At 45.1% G+C, this 26,224-nt stretch overlaps 2 protein-coding genes across 9 annotated transcripts in view; one reads left to right on the top strand and one right to left on the bottom strand.

Moving 5' to 3' along the window:
• The window catches only part of LOC143808394 (uncharacterized), a 426,051-nt gene that overhangs the window by 168,441 nt on the left and 231,386 nt on the right, over positions 1–26,224 (top strand). The gene's annotated exons all lie outside the window — the stretch shown is intronic.
• The window catches only part of DGKD (diacylglycerol kinase delta), a 117,150-nt gene continuing 92,498 nt past the window's right edge, over positions 1,573–26,224 (bottom strand). The window contains exons 21-30 of one of the 4 annotated variants that reach the window (XM_077290979.1): positions 23,765–23,872; positions 23,570–23,683; positions 21,502–21,636; positions 20,979–21,145; positions 19,815–19,920; positions 17,124–17,216; positions 16,626–16,760; positions 15,981–16,095; positions 4,089–4,219; positions 1,573–2,784 (exon numbers count right to left, since the gene is read on the bottom strand). In XM_077290979.1, coding sequence (XP_077147094.1) covers positions 2,698–2,784; positions 4,089–4,219; positions 15,981–16,095; positions 16,626–16,760; positions 17,124–17,216; positions 19,815–19,920; positions 20,979–21,145; positions 21,502–21,636; positions 23,570–23,683; positions 23,765–23,872 — 1,191 coding nt within the window. In that variant the 3' untranslated portion in view covers positions 1,573–2,697. The remainder of the gene's footprint in view (positions 2,785–4,088; positions 4,220–15,980; positions 16,096–16,625; positions 16,761–17,123; positions 17,217–19,814; positions 19,921–20,978; positions 21,146–21,501; positions 21,637–23,569; positions 23,684–23,764; positions 23,873–26,224) is intronic. The other 3 variants (XM_077290980.1, XM_077290981.1, XM_077290982.1) reach the window with 3 other exon arrangements.

Here is a 26,224-nt window from a genome sequence, read left to right on the forward strand (position 1 = left end):
TCCACAGCACTGATCACTACTGAGCACGTACATAAAGTGCAGCACAGATTAATCTGAACTAAAAGCCGAGGTTCTTAGGTCAGGAACATAACAGACATTTATACGACATTTCATAACTTTCCCAAATTATTATGAAAACATTTACAACACATCCTGCATTGTACTACTGAACCTGATTTATTATATATTTTAGGAGCTGGAGTCTGTCCATTTTACACTGGCTCCCACTCCACCAAAATGGACACTGACCCTGACTCCACAGCCCTGCACATAGCCCAACTAAATCTAGCGCATGTGCCAGAGCATTGCCGGCTCGTGCAGCCGCACTTTGCTCTGCTCTCTGCACATATCCATCTGATGACCGGTTTAAATCTCCTTGGCATTTCTCTAGCAGCTTCATGGGATAGTCGCCTAGAATGGCTTCCAAATAGACAGGTATGTCTCTTCAAAAGTTCATTTGTGGAATCATTAGACTTCAGAAGGTTTTTGCGACAAACAGGTGTGTTTTGCAGACAGTGTTATACATAGCTCCATAGAGTGCTGAGCCCTATTTCACAACTGCCCTAAGCCAGAATATAGCAAGAACTCAACTAAATAAAGAGAAACGATGGTCTGGAATCCTCAATTGCAGTCATGGAACCGGGGACTATACCGGGACAATGGTGGGCTTCCCCAGGTAATTGGAGGATGATACAGTACTCCAGATGGTGATTGGAAGGTAGCACTGCCAATGGGGTTGGTAATGATTTATGACGTCACACGCCAGGGGCGGAGAATAACCCCAGGAATGGATTTAAGGGGATTCCAAACGTTGAATGGAGAGGAATCACGATAGGCAGTGACACACGGTCACACATAAGTACATTTTCTCAGGGATATCCAGCCACTGCTGCTATCCAGTATTGACGGACATTTAATTCAAGATATAATACTCTATGGCCTATTGGCTGCTTAGAATTCCCCTGATGAATCCCCAGGACTGGGGAGGAAATGCGTAGGGAGGCGTTTGATCTTTATCTTTGTTTGGTGGGTGTCCATAGCAGGGCTCACTTGGAGCCTGTCCTTGTTAGGACAGGAGCACTACAGGGGCACGACAGGGGTTTAGGGAACGGACCCCATATCCCCTACTTCACCCTGCTGTATGGACCTCCTTTTGTTTCCTATGAACGACCGTGGGTATCCGTCCGTTTATATTTGGTGAGATCAAGCCAAATTTTTTATTCTTGAGCACTGTTTCGGCACGAGCACTTTATTCATGTTTTCTAGGTGTGTTATGTTTGTCCATTTTTAATATTGTGATTAAAAGTTACATTTTAACTCATTGGGAGACTCTCCAAGCTACATTACATTGATAATCCTGAGGGTGCTGTAACAGTTTGGTTATTCCATCCACACTGTAGCCGATTGCCTCCCCTCTCTCCACTCAGAATAAATGCATGTTCAGAAGAACTGAGTGTGCATGTGCATTCAAAAGCATTCGTTCAAAAACTATTTAGTGTGTATGGTCACCGGTGTGAGTCGTCACATATGAAAAAGATAAATTAATAAAGAAAAAGACATTGAAAAAGGCAATAACATTAAGAGATCTTTTACTGTTAGAACCAAGCAATTATTTTACAATACTGCTATTTACAGGCATTAACATCACTTTGGAAAAGAAGCTGGGTCTGCAATAAGGCACGAGACAATAAATACGCAAGGGCTGGGAAAGCCAGACTTCGTATGAGGGTTCCAAGGCTTTCATTTATCCCTCATAAATAATACAATGCAAAAAACAGGGGACCTGCCCAGGAGAAAGAATTGTAGGAGGTTGGACAGATGGAGAAATAAATGTGGACACTCAAATCACAACACAACCCAAACAGTACTTCAATGCTTCATCTCACATGGACAGAGAGTGGCTTCTTGTGCTCCTCATGGGAAACATATGACAGGGCAGAGGCCGCTTCCCGGTTTCTTAATGTACCTATAGAAATGTAAACAATTTTTTGATCCTAGACCAGAGTGGGAGGTCGCAACGGTCTCACCGCACCTCTGGATTTTACAAACAGTCCAACCACCGATTACAACAGCTCTACGCTACATCAAAAATGATCTGTACACAACTAAAAATGTACAAGCTGAGCCTGAGGAAAAAAAAAAGCTTATATTAACACATATTACAAAACAACACAGTCTGACATGTTCAATAACTGTGTGGAAGGAACAGCTCGAGCCCCAAATCAATGACCATAAGTTTATAGTCTTTAGGCAATGGAGAGTAGGTGAGCCTCTCTGAAGGTATCTACTGCGCTCACTGTCTGGCAGTCACATAGTGCCTGTCCCAATCCGCACGAGGTAGCACGTCACTGAGTAGGACTTCTACAGTCACAATTGGCTTTTGTAGCAGCTAGAAAAACATCTGGCTTCAAAAGTATCCAGTAAGAAAATAAGATTCAAGCCCTTGGCTCATTCAAGACATTGATATACCTGGTCTATGACTTGCAGCAGTAATTTCCAGGGCTCATTTTACGACTGGATGGTGGGATACTTGACCGGTGGAAGGGATAACAAGCTTCATAGGTGGCCACGAAGCTCAGATGACTTCTGAGGCTAGCTGCTATTACAGAGCACTGTGCTCCAGTAACCCTAAGAACCTGTGCAACAAGGTAATCAAAGGTCACCCCGACTGGGCCACACAGGCCGAGAAGACAGATCCTAGTCCACACTGACAGGAGGGGGGTTCAGCTCTCGGATGGCATGGAGGATTCTCTTCATGTGGCCCACTTTTGTCACACCCAACTCCTGCAAAAAAAACACCCACAGATATTATCTGAGATATAATGTTAGGTGATGGCCCAATGCTAAAACAACATTATGGAATCAGAGAAGCGCACACCTTTCAACTAGCTGCAAAGTACAGTAAGAATTTTGAAGCTTCCAATGAATACTCTCGTTAAAAGGTTGGGACGTATCCCACCGTATACAGAAGAATACGTAACCCACAGGCTCCCAAGTAAAAACAAAAACCTCAAAACAACTACATGATATGCTTTTTTCCACTGTATACCTCTGCATGGAAAGATCTAAAAATAAAGGTATACTGATGTCTATGGGCCTGAGGTTATCAGGTTATGCCACAGATGTTCTCTGCACCTGTGATACGATCCTCACTTGTGAGAGAATGGGATCACAGCAAACTGACGCTCGGATCAGAATTTGAGCAGAGTTATTAATATAATCAGCCTGATTCTCTTGCGGATAAAATATACGACCATGTGACCCCGGCCTTACAGATTTCCTTTTCAGACTGCTATAGCAGGAGGACTGACAGATTGTCAGATAACAGGCAAACTGTGCAACATTTATAATGAAACTCAATTACTAAAAGTACTTTTAGCCCCAATTGTATACATTTAACAAAAAAATCCCCAAAAGTGGACAACCTCTTTACTAAATGCCATGAGGGTAATTGGATGCGATGCTCGCTCCCAAACATGGCAGCCAAGACTATTTGGAACCGGATGTAACTTGAAAGTTTTACTGCTCAAAATGTTCTGCATTTGCAGCAAATTGAAGGCAATCACATAGAAATACTACTACATTAGCGGGAATATAAGTGCACTCACTGGTAGTAACACCGGGCAGGCAGACAATAACCACCTGCCTGGTGCCATACACGTGACTGTGTGCATGCAGCGCAGCCATGAGAGGGTGCAGAAAACTGGCAACGTAATGTCATTAACATACAGGACGTGATAATATTAGACATGCCATAGTGGAGGTGTAAAGACATGTTAACATTTGATATCATGAACTAAATGAAGAGCAACGACCAACAGGAATGACAAATGTACAAAGGTCACATAGGCCTAGCAGCCAGAGATGTGCATGGACAGGCAAAGCACTGGGAGGTAGGGGAGCAGCAGAATGTGAAATGAATGGACATATGGAACAAGCTGAGGTTAAAGTCAAGACACAAGGAGCCAGGAGAAGGAGCAGCACTCGGGAAGAACATGCAGGGGATGGTTGAAAGGAGGGCAATCGACACAGACAAAGATGGCGAGAGGTACGGACTCCACTTCGGGTCTGACATCTGTGAGAGATACCTTGAGGTCTCGGCGCTCCAGGTGTAGGAGCTCACAGCCTCGGACGTCATGGCGAGTAAAGACCTCCTTGTACTCAGACAGACTTAGACGCTCCAACCAAAGAGACACCTCCTCCGTCCCCCAAAGATAAGCTGTCAGAAAGAGTCCCTTAGTAAGACACCACATCCCAAAGCAAAGAAAACCACTTCCCAAGATACAGACAACCCACAGTTCAGAGCAGAGCAATCTAAGGGCAAGGTACAATGATCACGGAGGAACGCACATCACACGACTGTCTCTTACACAGCTTCTATAGTCATGCGTAATTCCTGATTGTACATGGGCCATAGATCATGGTGGAAAATAATGCAGCGAGTCTCCAGTGGCACAAAACCAGTTCTTTCGCCATTAAGATAACGTTTGGCAATCACACTCATAGAGCCATCCAGATTTGATTCAATACTAAGTATTACAAATAATCTGTCAACAGGTCAAAAAAGGTGAGTTTTTACCTTTATTTTATTCCCGCTGCTCCATGAATCCTTTTTTTTTTTTTAACATCTACCAGAGATATGAGCCTTTATTTAATTTAGTAATAATTTTTTATTGTTTTTACTAGGGATGTAGCTCACAGGATAATTATCCTGAGAACCCTAAAGACACGCCCCAGAGGATCCTGTGAGCCACACCCACCTTGGTAAAGACCAGAAACTTTGAACTAAATAAAAAGGCCCATATCTCTAAAAAATATATATATATATAAAAAAAGAGAACAACAGAATATTCAGGAGAGCAGCAGGAATAAAATAAGAGTAAAAACTGCACTCTCTTCACCAAGTGATGGATCCTCTTTTAAGAGTTGTAGTCTAAGGGCAAACAAAGATTGCTTTATATAAAGATAACTGTATATTTTGGAATATAATTATTAGTAACAGTAAAGGCATTTTATGATTAAGTGAAACACCAACTATATGGATCACCAGCCAATAATGCTACACAAGTTAATGATTGGTCTACAAATCTCAGCACTATAGAGTGTATGGTGCCCAGGACTTGACAGATTGAATATATATACAGTACAGACCAAAAGTTTGGACACACCTTCTCATTCAAAGATTTTTCTGTAGTTTCATGACTATGAAAATTGTACATTCACACTGAAGGCATATGAGTTAACACATGTGGAATTATATACTTAACAAAAAAGTGTGAAACAACTGAAAATATGTCTTATATTCTAGGTTCTTCAAAGTAGCCACCTTTTGCTTTGATGACTGCTTTGCACACTCTTGGCATTTTCTTGATGAGCTTCAGGAGGTAGTCACTGGGAATGGTCTTCCAACAATCTTGAAGGAGTTCCCAGAGATGCTTAGCACTTGTTGGCCCTTTTGCCTTCACTCTGCGGTCCAGCTCACCCCAAACCATCTCGATTGGGTTCAGGTCTGGTGACTGTGAAGGCCAGGTCATCTGGCGTAGCACCCCATCACTCTCCTTCTTGGTCAAATAGCCCTTACACAGCCTGGAGGTGTGCTTGGGGTCATTGTCCTGTTGAAAAATAAATGATGGTCCAACTAAATGCAAACCAGATGGAATAGCATGCAGCTGCAAGATGCTGTGGTAGCCATGCTGGTTCAGTATGCCTACAATTTTGAATAAATCCCCAAAAGTGTCACCAGCAAAGCACCCCCACACCATCACACCTTTTCCTCCATGCTTCATGGTGGGAACCAGGCATGTAGAGTCCATCTGTTCACCTTTTCTGCATCACACAAAGACACGGTTGGTTGGAACCAAAGATCACAAATTTGGACTCATCAGACCAAAGCACAGATTTCCACTGGTCTAATGTCCATCCCTTGTGTTCTTTAGCCCAAACAAGTCTCTTCTGCTTGTTGCCTGTCCTTAGCAGTGGTTTCCTAGCAGCTATTTTACCATGAAGGCCTGCTGCACAAAGTCTCCTCATAACAGTTGTTGTAGAGATGTGTCTGCTGCTAGAACTCTGTTAAAAAACACAGAACACCCAAACCTATCCAAAAGAAATGATATATATGTGAAAATGTCTATATATATATATATATATATATATATATATATATATATATATATATAAAAATATAAAAGAATTGTGATGTACTGTGAATGTTTAGTGGAAATCACTACAGAGAAAGGAGCACAACCAAAGCAATACAGAACATGAAGCCACCAAAAAGCATACAGGCTAGATTAAAAAACAGGATTTTTGGTTGCTTACCGTAAAATCTATTTCTCGGAGCCTTCATTGGGGGACACAGGAACCATGGGTGTATGCTGCTGCCACTAGGAGGCTGACACTATGCAAACAAAAAAGTTAGCTCCTCCTCTGCAGTGTACACCCCACCGACAGGAAGTAGGATATTCAGTTAGTGAGAAAGCAGTAGGAGAAGCAACGTGTAAAAGAGAAAGAATAATAATATAATAATAATAATCTTTATTCATATAGTGGCAACAAGTTCTGCAGCGCTCTACAGATTAACAGTTTCAAACACTCAAAGAGTGTTCAAAGAACTCAAACGTTAACAGTATAACACAATAAACAGAGCTGTTCAACTTGGGAGGGTGCTGTGTCCCCCAATGAAGGCTCCGAGAAACAGATTTTACGGTGAGCAACCAAAAATACTGTTTTCTCTATCGCCTCATTGGGGGACACAGGAACCATGGGATGTCCCAAAGCAGTCCCTGGTGTGGGAACAGCAGAAAAACTCTATTCAGGTCGGAGGACTCACCACTGCCGCCTGCAAGATCCTTCCGCCTAGGCTGGCAACTGCCGAAGCGTAGGTATGGAGCTTATATTGCCACCTAGCAAAGTTGTAGGGCGGATGCCTGATGGTGTACCACCCAGGAGGCGCCCAATGACCGGGGAAGAGTGAGTCTTAATCCCAGGAGTCACTCTGTTCTTGACTCGGTAACCCTCCAGAATGGCAGGTCTGATCCAGAGAACAGTCGTAACCTTGGAAGCCGGCAGGCCTCTTGGCGTACCGTCTGGAATGACAAAAAGACGGTCCGACTTCCTAAAAAAGGCGGTCCTAGGCAAATAGATTCTCACCGCCCTGACCAGGTCTAGCCTGTTCAGCGAACGCCCCAGGACGATCTTATTCAAGTAAAAAGGAGGACACCACCCTGGAAAGAAAAAGGCGACGAAGGCCATAAAACTACCCTATCCTGGTGAAGAACCAAGAAATGGGGAGACAGGAGAGAGCCACCAACTCTGAGGCGCGCCTAATGGAGGAGATGGCCACCAGAAACGCCACCTTGCAGGATAGAAAAGACAGTGAGGCCTCATGAGGAGGTTCAAGGGGGGAACCCCACTGAGCCTCCAGAACAAGAATTCAAGGGGGGAACCCCACTGAGCCTCCAGAACAAGATTGAGATGCCAGGGATCCACGGGAGTCTGGTACGGGAGAGCCGCATGCGCCACTTCTTGAAGAAAAGTTCTGATCTGAGAACGGGACGGATATAAATCCTTGTACCATGATAGCCACTAGCTAAGGACTTCTGAAAGGGACTTCAGAAAGAGAATGGAAAGGGTTGCTATCTGACCCTTTTAAAGAACTAAGGGCAAGGCCAGCATCAAGTCCGCCTTGAGAAAATGGCCAAAATGGAAGGTTTCAACGGCAAAGCTGTTAAATTGAGCCACCAAGAACTCTCTGGCAGATCGGTCTTTGGTACAGAAGATCTGGCCCATCTGGGGGCCTCCAGTGGGAGTCTGCGAGGAGATGGGCGATTTCAGCGAACCGGAACCTTCTGGGCCAATCTGTTGCGGTCAGAATGACCGGCACCCCCTCCGCGTTGATCTTCAACAGCCTGGGAAGAACGGGAAGGGAGGAGCAGATAGGGAAGTACAAATTGCGACCCAGGAATGGCCAAGGGATCGGTATCCACAACAAGAGGATCGCGGACCTGGAAACAAACGGTGGAACCTTCCTAAGCAGTAGGGACGCCAAGAGATCCGCGTCCGGAGTACCCCATCAAAGGCAAATTTGAAGGAAGACCTCCTGAAGCAGGGACCATTCTCCTGCCGCAAGGCCCTCGCGGCAGAGAAAACACTGCGGCCTAGTTGTCCACGCCGAGGATATGCACTGCGGATAGAGCCGAAACCATCGCCTCTGCCCAGAGGAGGATCTTGGATACCTCCGCCATTGCCAAAAGACTCTGATTCCCCCCCTGGTGAGTGACATATGCCACCGCCGAGGCATTGGACGTCTGGATTCTGACTGGCAGACCTCTGAGAAGCCTTTCCCAGTGACTCAGGGATAGAAGAATGGCCCCTATCTCAAGGGTCTCGATCGGCAGAGAGGAGTCTTGCTCCGACCAACGCCCCCTTCACTGACAGATGGCGAGAAACCGTGCCCCAGCCGGGAAGGCTGGTGACAGTCCTCACCACCTGCTATGGGAGAACTGGACCTGGGGAATGAGAGGGGATGACAGCCATCAGTTGAGAGGCTATTAGAATCTGACGGAAAGCCGGATCGGAGGATCCAGAGACAGCACAGACGTGTCCCACTGAGAAAGGATGGCCTGCTGAAGTGGTCTCAAGTGGAACAGCGCAAAAGGGAATGCTTCCGATGCTGTCACCATGCGTCACAGGACCTTCATTGCTGAACGGAAGGAAAGCAGCCGAGGGCCTTGCAGAGAGCGAACTCCGTATGGAGAATTGCCCGCTTCTCCTCGAGAAGAAAACCCCCCGACTGACGGGTGTCGAACAGCATGCCTAAGAGGACGAGGCGCTGACTCGGGACAAGACAAGACTTTGTTCTGTTGGCCAGCCATCAGAAATGGGACAGGGCGTCGAGGACAATGGTTAGACTCTCCTGGGCCTGAGAGAGGGGCAGAGCCTTGATGAGGATGACTTCGAGGTGAAGACACTGGGAGCGGTCGCAAGACCGAGCGGCAGGGCGACAACCTGGAAATGACTATTCTGCGTCGCGAAACGCAGGAAAACTCAGGTAAGCTGGGAAAAACAGAACATGGAGCAAGGCATCTTGGATATCCATGGAGCACAGGAATTCCTGTGGATCCATGGAAGCCAGAACTGAACAGAGGAACTTCCTCCTGAAATGCCGCAGGCGGAACCTTCTGTTCACTAACTTCAGAGCCAGGATGGGTCGAACTGCACCGCTCTTCTTCGGCACTACAAGCAGGTTTGAATAGTAACCTGTGAAGCGTTCCTGCTGTGGGATGGAAATGATAACCTCCGAACAAAGAAGGAAGGTAATGAACGCAAAGAAACCTGGGATCAGAGGAGGATTTTTCAGAGGGCGGGATTCGGAGAAGCGATTCCGGGGCCGCAAAGCGAACCCTAACTTGTATCCAGAGGATACCAGCTCCCTGATTTAAGCGTCCTCCACCGAGGCCAGCAAAACATCCCTGAACAAAACAGGAGATGCCCGCCCAAACTGGAAGAAACGTTGGGCCCTTAGCACGAGTTATGCTGAGGAAGATCTGCCAGGTCTAGGCCTGGTGGACCAACCATGGGAGTTGCGGGAACGCCGGGAAGGGGTAGGCTTGAAGGAAGCCTTTTCTCTAGCCAGACGAGATCGCGGTCTGTGTTAGCTAGAGTAATCTTCCGACGCCGCGAAACAGCGAAAGGACAAAAGGGAGCTGAACTGCCATTTCAGGGGAGGCCGGCGGGGCATGAAGGGAACTCGTGCCTCATGTGGCGTCCTTAATAATTTGTTCCAGCATGTAGCCAAAGAGACGGGCCCCCTGGAAGGGGAGGCTGGTAAAGGACTTCTTGAAGACAAGTCCACCTGCCGTGTGTAGAGCCGAATATTCCGCCGGATGGCCACCATATTGCTGGACGCGTGAGCTGCACAAGCCGCGCATCTAGGGAGGCAGATACCAAATATTTCCCTGCATAGGAAATCTGGTCCGTCAGGTTGGCTAGCTCCCCCGGAGGAGCTCCAGCCGGGGTGCTCTTACAAGGCTGTTTGGTCTATCTAGCTATGGTCCTTGAGACCCAGGTAGAGGCAATGGCCGAGGCGCAAAGTAGAAGCAGCCGCTTCAAAGGCTGATTTATCCAGCAATTCTATACTTGTATCCTTGGAACCCATGAGGGATGCTGCATTGGAAAAAGGAGGGGCCAAGTTGGTAGACAGTCTGGGAACTGACGAGTCCAGAATTGCCCACTTCCTGCCGAAGAATCAGTCCAGTTAGCGATGAGCTCAGGGGAGAAGGAATATAGGATGCCGAGACGCTTCACTGTCTGAAAGCATCTGGTATGGTTCACCTTTCCCCTGGCAAGTAACACCACAAATTCAGTGTGTGGGGCAAAGACCTTGGAAGGTGGTTTTGACTGTCTAAACGAAACCGCCTATTCTTCGGGTTCCGTAGAGGTATCCATGATGCTTAAGGTCTGGTTGATCGCAATAATAAGGTTATGTACCTGTAGTGAAACCAAGTCTGAAACTTCCTCTGCAAACATGACCGAGGACGCCCGTCTCTCTCGGGAGAGGAGGATCTGGAAGAGGGATCTCACCGTTCCAGACCGGAGGGCGAGATGGAGCGGGAAAGAAAGGAGTCAGACGTCCATGGAGCTGATGGTGGACATCCTCGTCTCCTCCAACCGACAGGCTCTGGTGGGCGAGTGGGTGGGGGACAGAGCTAGGACCGAACTTCTAAGCATGCTTGTGTGCTAGGATCATGGTCCTGCTGACAGATCTATGAGGATACGGGGTGGCAGTACACGCCGTACTCATAGTCCATAGTGTGGGATTACAGGTGTGACTGTTCACCCTGTATCCCTCCGAAAAAAGGAACTTAGAATTTCGCTCCTGTCTGGATCTCTTGTGGCCTGAGTTGAAAGGGCCGGACGGAGAATCCTGTGACATCCTGGTGAGGTCCGCCTCAGACTGAGACAGAAGAAAAAGCCCACCCAGGATAGGGGTCTCGGTCTCGCCCGGGGTAAGGAGTCCTGGACGGTGGGTACAATGGAGTTGCTGCAGCTGAGAAGCGGAAGCAGGAGGACAGGAACGCTCTCCTTTTAGGATTAAGCCTGGGAGCAGACCCACTAAATGATGCCCAAAAGGTTAGGGGAACAGGAGAGGGGAGTAATGGACTGCATAGCAGAGCTACTCACAGCAGAAGTAGAGTCCTGTAGACTGCTCCTGGCTGTAGCTACGACCGGCATCATGGCACAGGTCCAGGGCACCAGCAGGGAGACGGCGACCTAAGGAGGATGCAGGGGACCCAGCCGGAGAAAGCGTGCGCTGGGGAAAAAGGACACGCTCTCAGAGGGGGGGGCGGTTTAGCCACCGGGTCAGGAGGAGCAAGATGGCGGCGATCCCAGGGCGCATGGGAAGGATGAGTAGTGGGCGGAGCTAGCGCCCTGCGCAGGAAGGGTTAGAGAGTGTGACGGGCTGGAAAAAAGCCCGCCTGATGAAAACGGAAATGGGCGGAGTCGTGGCGCCGGAAGTAGGCCCGGGCAGAAGCCGGGGCCTAAATTAGAGGCCGGCCACCGCCGGAGAGGGCCGCTGCACTGAAGAACGAGTGGTGCGGCCTGCGGAAAGGGGAACAGCGCGACTGCCACCAAGGTCGCCGCGCCGGACGACAGAGGAACGTGTCCGCCGGAGGAAGTAGGCAGCGGGGCTGCCTGTAGAGACTGCAGCGCCGGAGCGAGGAGGAAGAGCGGCCGCCCAAATAAAAGGTAGCGCGGCTAAAAAAAAGTCGCCGCGCCGGAGGAAAGATAGGGCAGCCCCCCGGGACAAGGAGGGGAAGCTAACTGGGACGGGTGGGGGACATACTCACCTCAGAACTCCCACGCCGTCCGTTACTAACCTTAAACCGAGAAAGGTGTCAGAAGTCCATGGAGCTGATGATGGACGTCCTCGTCTCCTCCAACCGACAGGCTCTGGTGGGCGAGTGGGTGAGGGATGGAGCTAGGACCGAACTTCTAAGCACGCTTGTGAGCTAGGATCATGGTCCTGCTGTCGGATCTATGAGGATACGGGGTGGCGGTACATGCCATACTCATAGTCCATAATGTGGGATTACAGGTGTGACTGTTCACCCTGTATCCCTCCGGAAAAAACCTGTAAGAAAACGACGCACATTGAGGTAGATAAGGGTCTAATGAAAGACCCGTGACCACCTCCTACTGACACTAAAGGTACCTTCACACTAAACGATATCGCTAGCGATCCGTGACGTTGCAGCGTCCTGGCTAGCGATATCGTTGTGTTTGACAGGCAGCAGCGATCAGGATCCTGCTGTGCCATCGTTGGTCGGAGAAGAAAGTCCAGAACTTTATTTCGTCGTTGGATCTCCCGTAGACATCGCTGGATCGGTGTGTGTGACACCGATCCAGCGATGTCTTCACTGGTAACCAGGGTAAACATCGGGTTACTAAGCGCAGGGCCGCGCTTAGTAACCTGATGTTTACCCTGGTTACCAGCGTAAATGTAAAAAAAAAAAACACATACTCACATTCCGGTGCCCGGCGTCCGCTTCCCTGCACTCCTCCTGCATCCTGTGTAAGTGCCGGCCGTAAAGCAGAGCGGTGACGTCACCGCTCTGCTCTGTGGGAGATGCCAGAGATGTTCGGCGCTGACACAGGATGCAGGAGGAGTGCAGGGAAGCGGATGCCGGGCACCGGAATGTGAGTATGTGTTGTTTTTTTTTACATTTACGCTGGTAACCAGGGTAAACATCGGGTTACTAAGCGCGGCCCTGCGCTTTTGTTCAGTGTTGCACGTAGCACTTATTTGCACTTTATTTTCCATCTACCTCACGATTAATTGATGATTGATTTTTTTGTATACATACCACATTGTGTTTTTAACTATTTATTTGCTTTTTTGCACAATATAATATGCACAGCTGAGGAAAATATATGAATCCTTCTATTTAGATTTTCTGGGGTTGCTTAATTTTAATTATACAATTCATGATCTTTTTTAGTCCTGTTCCTGCGCACTTTAGTAATTATTTTTATCTATTGTAACCATTTGCCACTTTTTATAAATAAAGGTATTTTTTAATCTAGCCTGTATGCTTTTTGGTGGTTTCATGTTCTGTATTGCTTTGGTTGTGCTCCTTGCTAGAACTCTGTGTGTGACCTGGTCTCTAATCTGAGCTGCTGTTAACCTGCGATTTCTGAGGCTGGTGACTCGGATAAACTTATCCTCAGAAGCAGAGGTGACTCTTGGTCTTCCTTTCCTGGGGCGGTCCTCATGTGAGCCAGTTTCTTTGTAGCGTTTGATGTTTTTTTCCACTGCACTTGGGGACACTTTCAAAGTTTTCCCAATTTTTCGGACTGACTGACCTTCATTTCTTAAAGTAATGATGGCCACTCGTTTTTCTTTACTTAGCTGCCTTTTTCTTGCTATAATACAAATTCTAACAGTCTATTCAGTAGGACTATCAGCTGTGTGTCCACCAGACTTCTGCACAACACAACTGATGGTCCCAGCCCCATTTATAAGGCAAGAAATCCCACTTATTAAACCATTCCCGGTGACTACCTCTTGAAGCTCATCAAGAGAATGCCAAGAGTCTGAAAAGCAGTCATCAAAGCAAAAGGTGGCTACTTTGAAGAACCTAGAATATAAGACATATTTTCAGTTGTTTCACTTTTTTGTTAAGTATATAATTCCACATGTGTTAATTCATAGTTTTGATGCCTTCAGTGTGAATGTACAGTTTTCATAGTCATAAAAATACAGAAAAATCTTTAAATGAGAAGGTGTGTCCAAACTTTTGGTCTGTACTGTATAAGATGCTGAGAAAGATGCTGGCTCAGGACTTGAGCCTGCTCCATACAAGTGCTCCAGACAAGCACCGTATATGTAACATTTAAAGGGAACCTGTCAGCAGGATTTTGCCAAAATAAACTACAGTAGCAACCCGACAATGCCTGTAGTTTACACTTAGCAAAATCCTGCTGAAAGGTTCACTTTAAAGGTAGACACTGAATCTGGTCTTTATTTTTCTCACTGTGGATTTCAAAACGGACATAAAAAAAAAAACATATGGAACAACGTGGATTAAAAATTAGAGAAAAAAAATATGATGCTTTTTCATACTAGAGTATAAGGTTGTGTAAGATGCTTCTGAGATCCTAACACAAGGCTTCTTACATTTATTTCTGCTGAAATTCTTTTAAAAAATATATGAAGACAGATAATGCAGCAGTGTGACAGAGCTCTAAATTTTAGAGAAAGTGTGATCATTTCTAGCGAGTTTTTACAATATTTACAGGTCCTTCTCAAAAAATTAGCATATAGTGTTAAATTTCATTATTTACCATAATGTAATGATTACAATTAAACTTTCATATACTATAGATTCATTATCCACCAACTGAAATTTGTCAGGTCTTTTATTGTTTTAATACTGATGATTTTGGCATACAACTCCTGATAACCCAAAAAACCTGTCTCAATAAATTAGCATATCAAGAAAAGGTTCTCTAAATGACCTATTACCCTAATCTTCTGAATCAACTAATTAACTCTAAACACGTGCAAAAGATACCTGAGGCTTTTAAAAACTCCCTGCCTGGTTCATTACTCAAAAGCCCCATCATGGGTAAGACTAGCGACCTGACAGATGTCAAGAAGGCCATCATTGACACCCTCAAGCAAGAGGGTAAGACCCAGAAAGAAATTTCTCAACAAATAGGCTGTTCCCAGAGTGCTGTATCAAGGCACCTCAATGGTAAGTCTGTTGGAAGGAAACAATGTGGCAGAAAACGCTGTACAACGAGAAGAGGTGACCGGAACCTGAGGAAGCAGTGGACTGAGTCTGGTGTGGAAACATCCAGAGCCACCGTGCACAGGAGTGTGTAGGAAATGGGCTACAGGTGCCGCATTCCCCAGGTAAAGCCACTTTTGAACCATAAACAGCGGCAGAAGCGCCTGACCTGGGCTACAGAGAAGCAGCACTGGACTGTTGCTAAGTGGTCCCAAGTACTTTTTTCTGATGAAAGCAAATTTTGCATGTCATTCGGAAATCAAGGTGCCAGAGTCTGGAGGAAGACTGGGGAGAAGGAAATGCCAAAATGCCTGAAGTCCAGTGTCAAGTACCCACAGTCAGTGATGGTGTGGGGTGCCATGTCAGCTGCTGGTGTTGGTCCACTGTGTTTCATCAAGGGCAGGGTCAATGCAGCTAGCTATCAGGAGATTTTGGAGCACTTCATGCTTCCATCGGCTGAAATGCTTTATGGAGATGAAGATTTCATTTTTCAGCACGACCTGGCACCTGCTCACAGTGCCAAAACCACTGGTAAATGATTTACTGACCATGGTATTACTGTGCTCAATTGGCCTGCCAACTCTCCTGACCTGAACCCCATAGAGAATCTGTGGGATATTGTGAAGAGAAAGTTGAGAGACGCAAGACCCAACACTCTGGATGAGCTTAAGGCCGCTATTGAAGCATCCTGGGCCTCCATAACATCTCAGCAGTGTCACAGGCTGATTGCCTCCATGCCACGCCGCATTGAAGCAGTCATTTCTGCCAAAGGATTCCCGACCAAGTATTGAGTGCATAACTGAACATTATTATTTGATGGTTTTTTTGTTTGGTATTAAAAAACACTTTTATTTGATTGGTCGGGTGAAATATGCTAATTTATTGAGACAGGTTTTTTGGGTTATCAGGAGTTGTATGCCAAAATCATCAGTATTAAAACAATAAAAGACCTGACAAATTTCAGTTGGTGGATAATGAATCTATAGTATATGAAAGTTTAATTGTAATCATTACATTATGGTAAATAATGAAATTTAACACTATATGCTAATTTTTTGAGAAGGACCTGTAATTTATTAATAGACAGTTGCCGGCCTGTCCTGATATAATATCTCAGTGTGGCTCCCTTTCCTGTGCACGCCGTCAGCTGCAGACATTTATATCCCATGGAAACTACACATTTACCAGCTGGCACTGTGCTGCTCCGGGTCTCCTTGTTCCTAGTGTTTTTCTCCTTCTTGAACTTATTCACCAATCTAAACCGACTGCTACGTCTTAATTTGGAGTAATCGAGAGCACCCTAAGGAGAAATCACAACCATCAGCTACAAACAAAACAAAGCAGCAAAGTGAAATGCCTTCAATGCACAAATGACTGCAAGAAAGAAGAAGAATATACTGCAACTAATAAACTAAAGGGATTGTCTGGCTGAAACAAGTTATCATCTATCAACAGGATAGGTGATAATGGACTTATCGTCGGGGCTCCACTGCGAGGACCAGCACCAGTCGGCAGATCGGGGAAGTTTTATCCCCATGACAAAATGGCATGGAAGTCAGATGCATGGACTGCAAATTCATTTATTTTCTACGGGACTGCCAGAAAAAGCTGAGAGCAGCGCTCGGCAGCTCCATAGGGAATGAAGGGAGCAGCGGTTGAGCATGTCTCTGCCGCTCCATACTGCTGGGATAAAAATCCCCTGTTCTGCCGATAGGTGCGGGGGGCAGTGGTTAGATCCTATGGGTAGGTTATAACTTGTTTTAACAAGACAACTACAATGACAATTCCTTATGAAAGAAAGATCACAAAGTGCAAAATTACAATACCCACTTCTTCAATGCCCACTTCTTCATCTCCCGCCTCTGTGTTCTGGCTCAGCCATGGGATGTCAGCAACTTTCTGCAGCTCCTGCTCCATGGTACTGAGGGACGTCATCAGCTGCTCCTTCTGAGGGGGATCCAACAGCTTCAAGAGACAAAGCAACCAACATTGCTGTTTGTTGAAGACTATTTTAAACTAGGGCTAAAAAGTAACATGTGGCACAACAGCAAGTCTCAGACAATTCATGCACCCAAAAAAAAATATTTTATTTTATTTTTTTTGCACGGGATGCACTGTGACCCCACCAGCTATCATTAGATGCTATGTCACAATATGACATTGTGATCTTAATGTTGTGCAGTACATGTCACAGGTAGCCCTAGCCTTATGGGAAGTAGCCCACAACTGTAAGAAGTGCCCTAAAATCAGGTGAGAGTTTGAACTCTACATGAAAAAAATCAAATTAGTCCCAAGAACACAATGTGGACATTTCCGTCCCCTACTCACCAGAGCCATCTTCCCAGTAAGCAGCAGATCAGTCTCGTTCAGTAAAGCTCGTACATTAGTGACCATTTCCATAACATGTGTGCAACTTAGACCCTGAAACAAGATAGTACATGAAGCTACTGGGAAGTAGATGAACACTACTGCTAATCATTTTCTGCATTTTATTCATTATTGTTTTGGTACAATACCATCAGGAGAACATGGGGGCTTCTTTTCAGCTTAACTTGTACCTCCCTACATAGGAAGTACTGACACCACAGGTCATTTGCTAAGAAAACCTCGAGCCAGCTGCAGATCACAGTATGAGTATTTTTGTGCAACCCTGGGTTACACAAAAACGTTGTGACTCTTCAAAGCGTTTTATGCCAGTATTCTGATGTAAAACCTCTGATGAATCGTCCCCTAGATGTGTTATAAGGCCCCCACGACGCAAAAAAATTACACTAAAGGCCTATGTCCCCTGATTGGGAATATCCATGTTCTCTTTTATGTTTTGAAGATAAAGTTATGAGTAGAGAAGACATTATAGCCCCCTCATTCAGCAGTCTGGAGGCGATGTAGACAAAGCTAGTATAAAGTGCCGTCTGCCCATGAGAAACATGGCTGTAACTTCAATCACAGGCCGTTTATGCGATCGCCAGTAGTACACAAAATGTACCACAAGGTGGCTGCAGCGACCCCAAAGACAAAGCCCAAAAGAAGCAGAATTTGTTGCAGGGCCTTTTAACATCATTGCGGTATTTCTGTTGAGTTCTGATTTCTGACTCTAAGGGTACCGTCACACATTGAAATTTTTATCGCTGCGACGGCACGATTCGTGACGTCGCAGCGTCGTATAATCATCGCTCCAGCGTCGTAGACTGCGGTCACACGTTGCAATCACGGCGCTGGAGCGATGCCGAAGTCCCCGGGTAACCAGGGTAAACATCGGGTAACTAAGCGCAGGGCCGCGCTTAGTAACCCGATGTTTACCCTGGTTACCAGCGTAAACGTAAAAAAACAAACAGTACATACTCACCCGTCGGTGTCCTTCAGGTCCCTTGCCGTCTGCTTCCTGCTCTGAGTGCAGCCGTACAGTGAGAGCAGATCGCAGCACCGCTGCGCTCTGCTCTCACTTTCCGGCCGGCACTCAGAGCAGGAAGCAGACGGCAAGGGACCTGAAGGACACCGACGGGTGAGTATGTACGGTTTGTTTTTTTACGTTTACGCTTGTAACCAGGGTAAACATCGGGTTACTAAGCGCGACCCTGCGCTTAGTTACCCGATGTTTACCCTGGTTACAAGCGAAGACATCGCTGGATCGCTGTCACACACAACGATCCAGCGATGTCAGCGGGAGATCAAGCGACGAAAGAAAGTTCCAAACGATCTGCTACGACGTACGATTCTCAGCAGGGTGTCTGATCGCAGTAGCGTGTCAGACACAGCGATATCGTAACGATATCGCTAGAACGTCACGAATCGTAACGTCGTAGCGATGGAAATTTCAATGTGTGACGGTACCCTAACAGCTCATGGCCATAGTTACACAGGAACAAATAACTACAGTGAGAGCCAGCATCATGCTGTGTGGCTAAGAAAACCCACCTCCAGATATCCTATGAGGAAAATATGGGTAATAAAGGGTGGTTTTCCTTCAAGAAACCTCTACTGATATAATGAATGAAATCTGGCTTCAAAGAAAATTTCTGCATTGAACCATATTGGAAGGTACAGTTTTGAGATTGAGCTGGTGTAGGGAGTTTTACAGACAATGTACCCTGGAGAAAAGATTACCAAATAAGCTCTTTTCCAGAAAAGTGGGCATACAGATCTATCTATAGTGCCTAGAAACAAAGTTAGGGGTTAAAGTTCTGGTTTGGCCTATATCCCTAGTCACGTTTCAAGGTTCTAGAATGGATCGGACATTGACTTAAATGGGTTTTCGCACAAAGTACACTTTCATGAATAGATCTTTGAATGATAATAATTTCTACAATTGAACGTGTTAAAAAAATGTTCCTGTGCTGAGATAATCTTATAAATGTGCCGCTGCTGTGTACTGTGTAATGGTCGTGTCTGACCGTGCAGGAACATGGTCTGATCATATCAGATCTCCTGGGCAGGGGAGGATGCAAAATTCACTTATGATAAGTGAGTATACAGATGAGACAGCAGAGACTTGCAGCTGCTGCTTTGTGAGGTCCCAAATTTCCTTGTTTTATCACAGGAGCGAGTGTTTCTGCCACATCTGCAGTCCTGTGAGCTCATCCTAAATCAGCGGCCGCTTGAGCTACTAACCCACGGACTTAAGATTGACTTGCATTGGTCAGCGAGCTATCCGTATGAATACAGACAAAATGCGGACCGATTATAAACTCGTCTGAATGAGCCCTAAAGATGGTTTATGGCAGAAAACTAAATTTCTTTTGAAATATTTCCTTAAATTCAAGTATGATAAAATACATCCTTTTTAATAGACTTAAAAAAAAGTAATTTTTCAACTCCAAATATTATACATGCAGCAATTTAGGGACATGGACAAGTGCATTTAATATGGCTGATCAGAAGATTGCATTATATGTTAACACATGATTTTTGGCCAATAGAGACCCAACTAACCTGGACAATGAGAATATAGCAGGAATAGCCTATGATTCAGAAACAAGTATTGGGCTGTGAATGAGAACATGCGGCTGATGAACAGTTTACCTCGGGGTTCTTGCTGTAGACCTTTTCCATTGCCTTGGAGCTTGCATTCACTGCGTGGGCCAGCTCCTGCTCCATGCTTTCATGAGAAACAGCTATTTCTTTAATGCTGCAGAAACAGAGGCAAGTATGTTTCTTCTTCTAACATCATGTGTGAAAGTTCTGATTGACTGTAAAGTATGTGAGAGGACATGCCTTAGTTAGCTTCTGCTAGCCATCCTGCTAAATATATCCTTTGCCGCCGAACAGTGAGCATAAACTGACCTCTTAGGCATCACTGATGCCTTACATACAGGTGAGACTCCATCGCTGACTAGTGTTTCTAGCATGACACTCCAGAAATGTTGGAAGATCAGCTATCAAATAAGACTCCGCAGCCCAATACCCAGTGGATAGGCTACAAAGATGGCTCAGCTGGAGCAGTTTCTCAGTTTAGAGGAGAACTTCTCCAATTCTAAACCTGGTTTTACTCCAGTTAGAGCCGCACTCTGGTCATATATATTAATGATAATAGTCACTGTGTGCATGAAGATCATGGATGTCTCAATGGTTCTTACCTATCCAACTTATCCTGGTCTGATGTCCCAGAAAACGTAGTTCTCTGCTAATGGAGTGCATCAGAGCTGAGAGCTCAAGAGTTAAGATGCAACCAGATGGGTTAATGTTGGCCTGCTAGTGAGCGCTGATCTCCTACATGCAAGTCATATGGCACTCATTTACTGGCCTGACTGCACAGTACTGATGGGAACAGAACGATCATTAATAAAATCATCCTGACCTCATGGAGCATCATGTTATCGCCAGCAAATCCCAAATGAGATGATCCAACCATCTGAAGATGAAGAACAAGCGTTTTGCTCATTCATTAGGCTGCGAGTGCATTTCTGCATATGAACCGCAGTGCCCAGACTGACCTTGAGTCTCCCGACCCTAACTTACACTTCATACACTCATATGGTGGTTCTAAAGCTACCATATTCACTATATTATATCACTGTGATTGCCATAGAGTCTCGGTGTAGCCTGAGCTTTATAGTGGAGAAACAAGTGCAACATTGCATTATGCACCAAATGTCACCCAGTGCTATTCTTTCCATTATTTTATTGCTGTGTTTACAGTATATATGGCTTTCTGCAGTAACAAGTCTGCGTAATAGGCACCTTTACCTGTGAATAAGGGCACCAGCAGCCTGGCCGAACCGTGAGACCTGGGCAACCTCCTCTTCCGACAGAGCTTCAGGGCGTAGAGAGGTTGGAGACAGAGCAGTGGACGTCTGACGCAAAAGTTCACATTTCTGCTTATCTTCCCAAGATTTTAATGTACTTTCAAAAGCCTGGCAGGAAAAAGACCTGAGGGTTATGAATGAAATAAATAAAAAAAAAAAACATGATATATTCAGGCAGCAGGCACTAGTAAAAGTATCCTTCATCGCTGGACACAAAAATTCCTCCCTTCTTATCTGTGAGCAAAACCAACGTTGAATTCCTCTTTAAGATAGGCTGGGCCAAGACTTTAAATTCGACAAAGAAAGAAAAATCTAACTTTTTTTTGCAGTTTGGGAGCAATTAATCACAACGCAACATGTAGGCCATAATACTGCATTTTCTGTAACTCCTTTAATGACCAAATAAAAACATAAAAAACCACAAGAGTGATGTAATCACATGGTAATATACACAGAGACTTTACCCTGTCCCTGGTGAGGGTCTGGGCTCTGTTCTTATGTGCTATACGGATATAACCAGGGGGCTGGATCCACGCCTCTCCATCCACTTGTACAGGAATGCCTTCATCTCCGAGAACTGTGATTTTTACTGTCCGACACTAGTGGATAACATGACAAAATGAGTCCACAGAACATTGGTACATGGTTCATTTTTTAGAGAAAAATTCTTCACATCAAAATCATTGAGATAAATTTGAGCAATCTGGTAAACTTCAACATCTGCAGACTGTGAAACAGACTGACTGTAAGCCAGGAAAGGTTATTCCCAACTTGAGAAGTCCTCGCCTGTTCATAGTACAGGTCATCACATGCTAATTACTGAGGGTCTCACTGCTAGGACCACCTCCTCCCCCCCCCCGATCCAAAGAATGGTGCTCCTCAGTACAGTACCACCTTGCATGAACAGCAAGATGGCCAAGCATGTGCACCACCTCTCCATTCATTGTCTGTGGGACTGCCGTAGCAGAGTGCAGCACTTGGCCATCTCCAGCAGTCTCACAGACAATGAATGGAGCGGTGTCACGTTGAGCATGGCCAATGGTCCACACTCAAGTACAGTTCTTAGCAACACTGTTGTAGGGATTGATGGGGTCCTGGCAGTCGGTACATTATCACCTTTCCGGTGGTTAGGTAGAAATCTTTTAATTATGATCCATCTATTGACAGTAATTGGCTGGACAGTACTCAAGGAAAAACAGCTTCTTTATTTTCTTCCTTAGCCAAGTTGTTTTACACATTCATACACTGACAGATTTACCCTGGCCCTTACTACTCAAGTACCGAGAAGGCTGTTTCCATCTCAGTAAATACACCGTGTTCTTCAGCATGGTGATGCTCTAGGCCCTCTGGGGGAAAGCAGTGCTGTGGCATCTTCATTTTCAGGATCAGTGGGGGTCCCAAAATTCATTTATTGAGATGGTAAAGCCCATTTAATATGGTAATATGGCACAAAAGTATAAAGAAGACCACAGCACTCCAAGAAGTAAATAAATTAACTCGTTACTTACATAAAAAATATAACACAAATGCCAAAAAGCATAAGATCAGATTTCATATAGAGTAAATTATGCCCAAACAGTATATCAAATATGGAGGCAAAGGCTATATGACTAAGAATAAAAGTTACAATTAAATAAAGACTTACTAAGGTGGCATCCTATATACTGCAGGAAATTCTATTTAAAGAAAACCTGACAAGTCCAGAAATGTTATTTACCTTCAGATATATGGCTAATAAGCAGGTAAAAAATAGCGTTAAAATCCTGTCTTACTGGAACAGCAGCTACAGGTAGAAATTGAAGTTATATCCTCCCTGCACCGCTCGCTTCCAGTCATCAGGGAGGGGCAGGAAGCGGTTACAGTCACCACTCACAACACAGTGAGCGCACTGTAATCACTCCCCAGCACATTGCCTGACAGCCTGTTCTGCAGAGTGTGTGCAGTGGATCTGTGCTGAGCAGGCTGTCAATTAAAGTGCTGGGGAGTGTTTACAGTGCGCTCACTGTATTGCGAGTGGTGACTGTAACCGCTTCCTGCCCCGCCCTGATGACTGGAAGCGAGCAGCTGCAGGGAGGATATCACTTCAATTTCTCCCTGTAGCCCCTGCTCCAATAAGGCAGGAGACAGGATTTTAATGCCACTTACCAGCAGATTAGCCCTATATCTGCAGGTATATAAGATTTCTGGATGTGACAGGTCCCGTTAAAAGGACATCAGAAAAAAAGTCTCAAGACAAATCCCCTACTGACTGCTAAAATGAAAACACTTTGGAACTGTAGATGCCCACACTATTTAAGAATGATCGGGATCTGTGGAAGCGCATGTAGCGCGAAACAGCTGTCATCCCTGGACACCATGCTCTCCCTGTCCGTGTCCATGTCCTAATAAAGACTTTTTATAGCATCAGGAATGGTGAGTGCTGATCACTTTTTTTTCTCTTTTTTTTCTCTTTTTTCTATTTAAGAATGACACTAGGTAGAATTTCTGCAGGTTTTCTGCTTCTGCTAGTAGTAATATTCCATGCTGTGTTACCTGTGCAATGCGATGATGCTGCAGTTTGATAACCCTGGACACCGCCATCTGCATACTGCCAAACACAGCCACAACCTCCAGGATCTTGTCATCAAAAGAAGGAGCAGCAAAGGTCTAAAAACAAAGAATATATAGTGAATGACCGAAACTACCAAGTCATGATCTTGACGACTCGGACTCACACATGAAACTTACATCATCTTCTTTGTTGCCTCCCCAGAAGTTGGTGCCTCCAGCATAACTGGGAATGTTCAGGACGGCAACGCCTTGCAAGCTGGGCAGGGGAATGGGGACCCCATCACACTGCGGGGGACATTGGGGTAAGTGGAGGTAGACACGCACATCCACTGAGAAAGAAAGAGACAGACATCTAAAAGAAGAGAGACAGACACAACCAGTGTTAGGGACAGACAGAGACATGCAAGATGAAGATACACATTGCTAACAAGGAGCCAAACAACATAAACCAAGGAGCAAACACAGACATGCAGCGTATACAAGACGTGTAAAGGGGATAACCCTGCCCACCAGCTCCGCTCGCTGCCACACAGTCAGGAATATTGTGTGTGGGAAATTCACAGTACAGCGGAGTGATGATAAATGAGAATTGTTATAATGTCTTTCATCGCTGTGAGAAGATCTCAAGAGTGCTTGACTGGGTGAAAAATCAGTAGAGCATTTACTTGAGTTACCAGCATTGAGTTACATTTTAGCAAAGCCGCACATAAGGGTGGACAACCCCTTTAAGGCAAGGGAGAGACCTATGAGTTAAAGGGATGGGGAAGGGAGAAGTACATTTTCTCTGAAATGCTGCAGCATTTCAGAATAAAACATATGTAGCGGCAACCTCATAGCCAGAGCCTCATTCATGCTGCCCGTCATTCATCTGTCACCAGATTCTCAATCCAAGCTGCAGGCTTTACTACACACATCTCTTCAATCCAATAAGGCTGCTGAAATTTACTTTGAAAATTTGTGTCAGCCTGTCTGTCTCATTTTCTGCCCAACTAGCCTGAATGACAGCTCCTCAGTGGTCCTCCTCCCTGCTGCAGAGATCTCACAGATTAGTGCAAGCTGCAGCTGTCAGGTTGGGTAAGTTGGCAGAGGCTGAATACACTTGGACTCATGAGTTTCATATTATAGCCGGGCTTATAACATGCTCATCTTAAGATCAGGATTATACACAGCCGCTGTGATATGGATTTTCAAAATAAGTATACCAGTCTCACCAGGACTAAGAGATCTTAATAATAATGTATAGAGATTGGATTAAGAAATCTGGTGACAAATCCATTTTAATATGGTAGTAAGTGTATACAAAAGTGTGGGTATGTCATGCTTTGAAAAATGGTGGTCCCATCCTCAATGCCGCATATATCTATAGAATGAAAAAGGGTGGTTCCATCCTCAATGCTGCACATATCTATAGAACGAAAAAGGGTGGTCCCATCCTCAATGCCGCATATATCTATAGAATGAAAAAGGGTGGTGAGATCCACAATTCCGCACATATCTATAGAATGAAAAAGGGTGGTCCATCCTCAATGCTGCACATATCTATACAATGAAAAAGGGTGGTCCCATCATCAATGCTGCATATATCTATAGAATGAAAAAGGGTGGTCCCATCGTCAATGCTGCATATATCTATAGAATGAAAAAGGGTGGGGAGATCCACAATGCCGCACATATCTATAGAATGAAAGATGGCGGTGTCATCCACATGGCGGCACAACTATAAAATATGAAAAATGATTTTAAAAGTTTTGATGTTTTCAACTTTTAAACACTTGGGGTAGCAGTTGCCCACATAAGATATAAAAATTAATTGAAGTGTCAGCTCGCATTACGACTGCAGTAAATGTGGACAGGATACGATGACGTGCCTGATGTCACTCCTCCCATCTATTTCTGAGTGTTTGCAAAAGGAAGAGGGTGTGGGGGATAAAGTTTAGGATCAGAGTGCAGAGCCTTTTTTGTGGTGTCTGCAATGAGATGCGGATGTGTTCACGGTGTCACTTTTATGGATGCGGCGATACTAAATATACTCATTTTTTTATTTTTTAAATGTATTTATTTTTAATTGGGAAGAAGTGAGGCAAAGTACTACATCGCTCATCAGCCATGCTAAAAAGCTATATACAGCGCCTTGCGAAAGTATTCGGCCCCCTGGAACTTTTCAACCTTTTCCCACATATCATGCTTCAAACATAAAGATACCAAATGTAAATTTTTGGTGAAGAATCAACAACAAGTGGAACACAATTGTGAAGTTAAACGAAATTTATTGGTTATTTTACATTTTTGTGGAAAATCAAAAACTGAAAAGTGGGGCGTGCAATATTATTCGGCCCCTTTACTTTCAGTGCAGCAAACTCACTCCAGAAGTTCATTGTGGATCTCTGAATGATCCAATGTTGTTCTAAATGCCTAATGATGATAAATATAATCCACCTGTGTGTAATCAAGTCTCCGTATAAATGCACCTGCTCTGTGATAGTCTCAGGGTTCTGTGTGAAGCACAGAGAGCATCATGAAGACCAAGGAGCACAACAGGCAGGTCCGTGATACTGTTGTGGAGAAGTTTAAAGCCGGATTTGGATACAGAATGATTTCCAAAACTTTAAACATCCCAAGGAGCACTGTGCAAGCGAT

Source organism: Ranitomeya variabilis, chromosome 2 (assembly GCF_051348905.1).
Source record: "Ranitomeya variabilis isolate aRanVar5 chromosome 2, aRanVar5.hap1, whole genome shotgun sequence".
NCBI lineage: Eukaryota > Metazoa > Chordata > Amphibia > Anura > Dendrobatidae > Ranitomeya > Ranitomeya variabilis.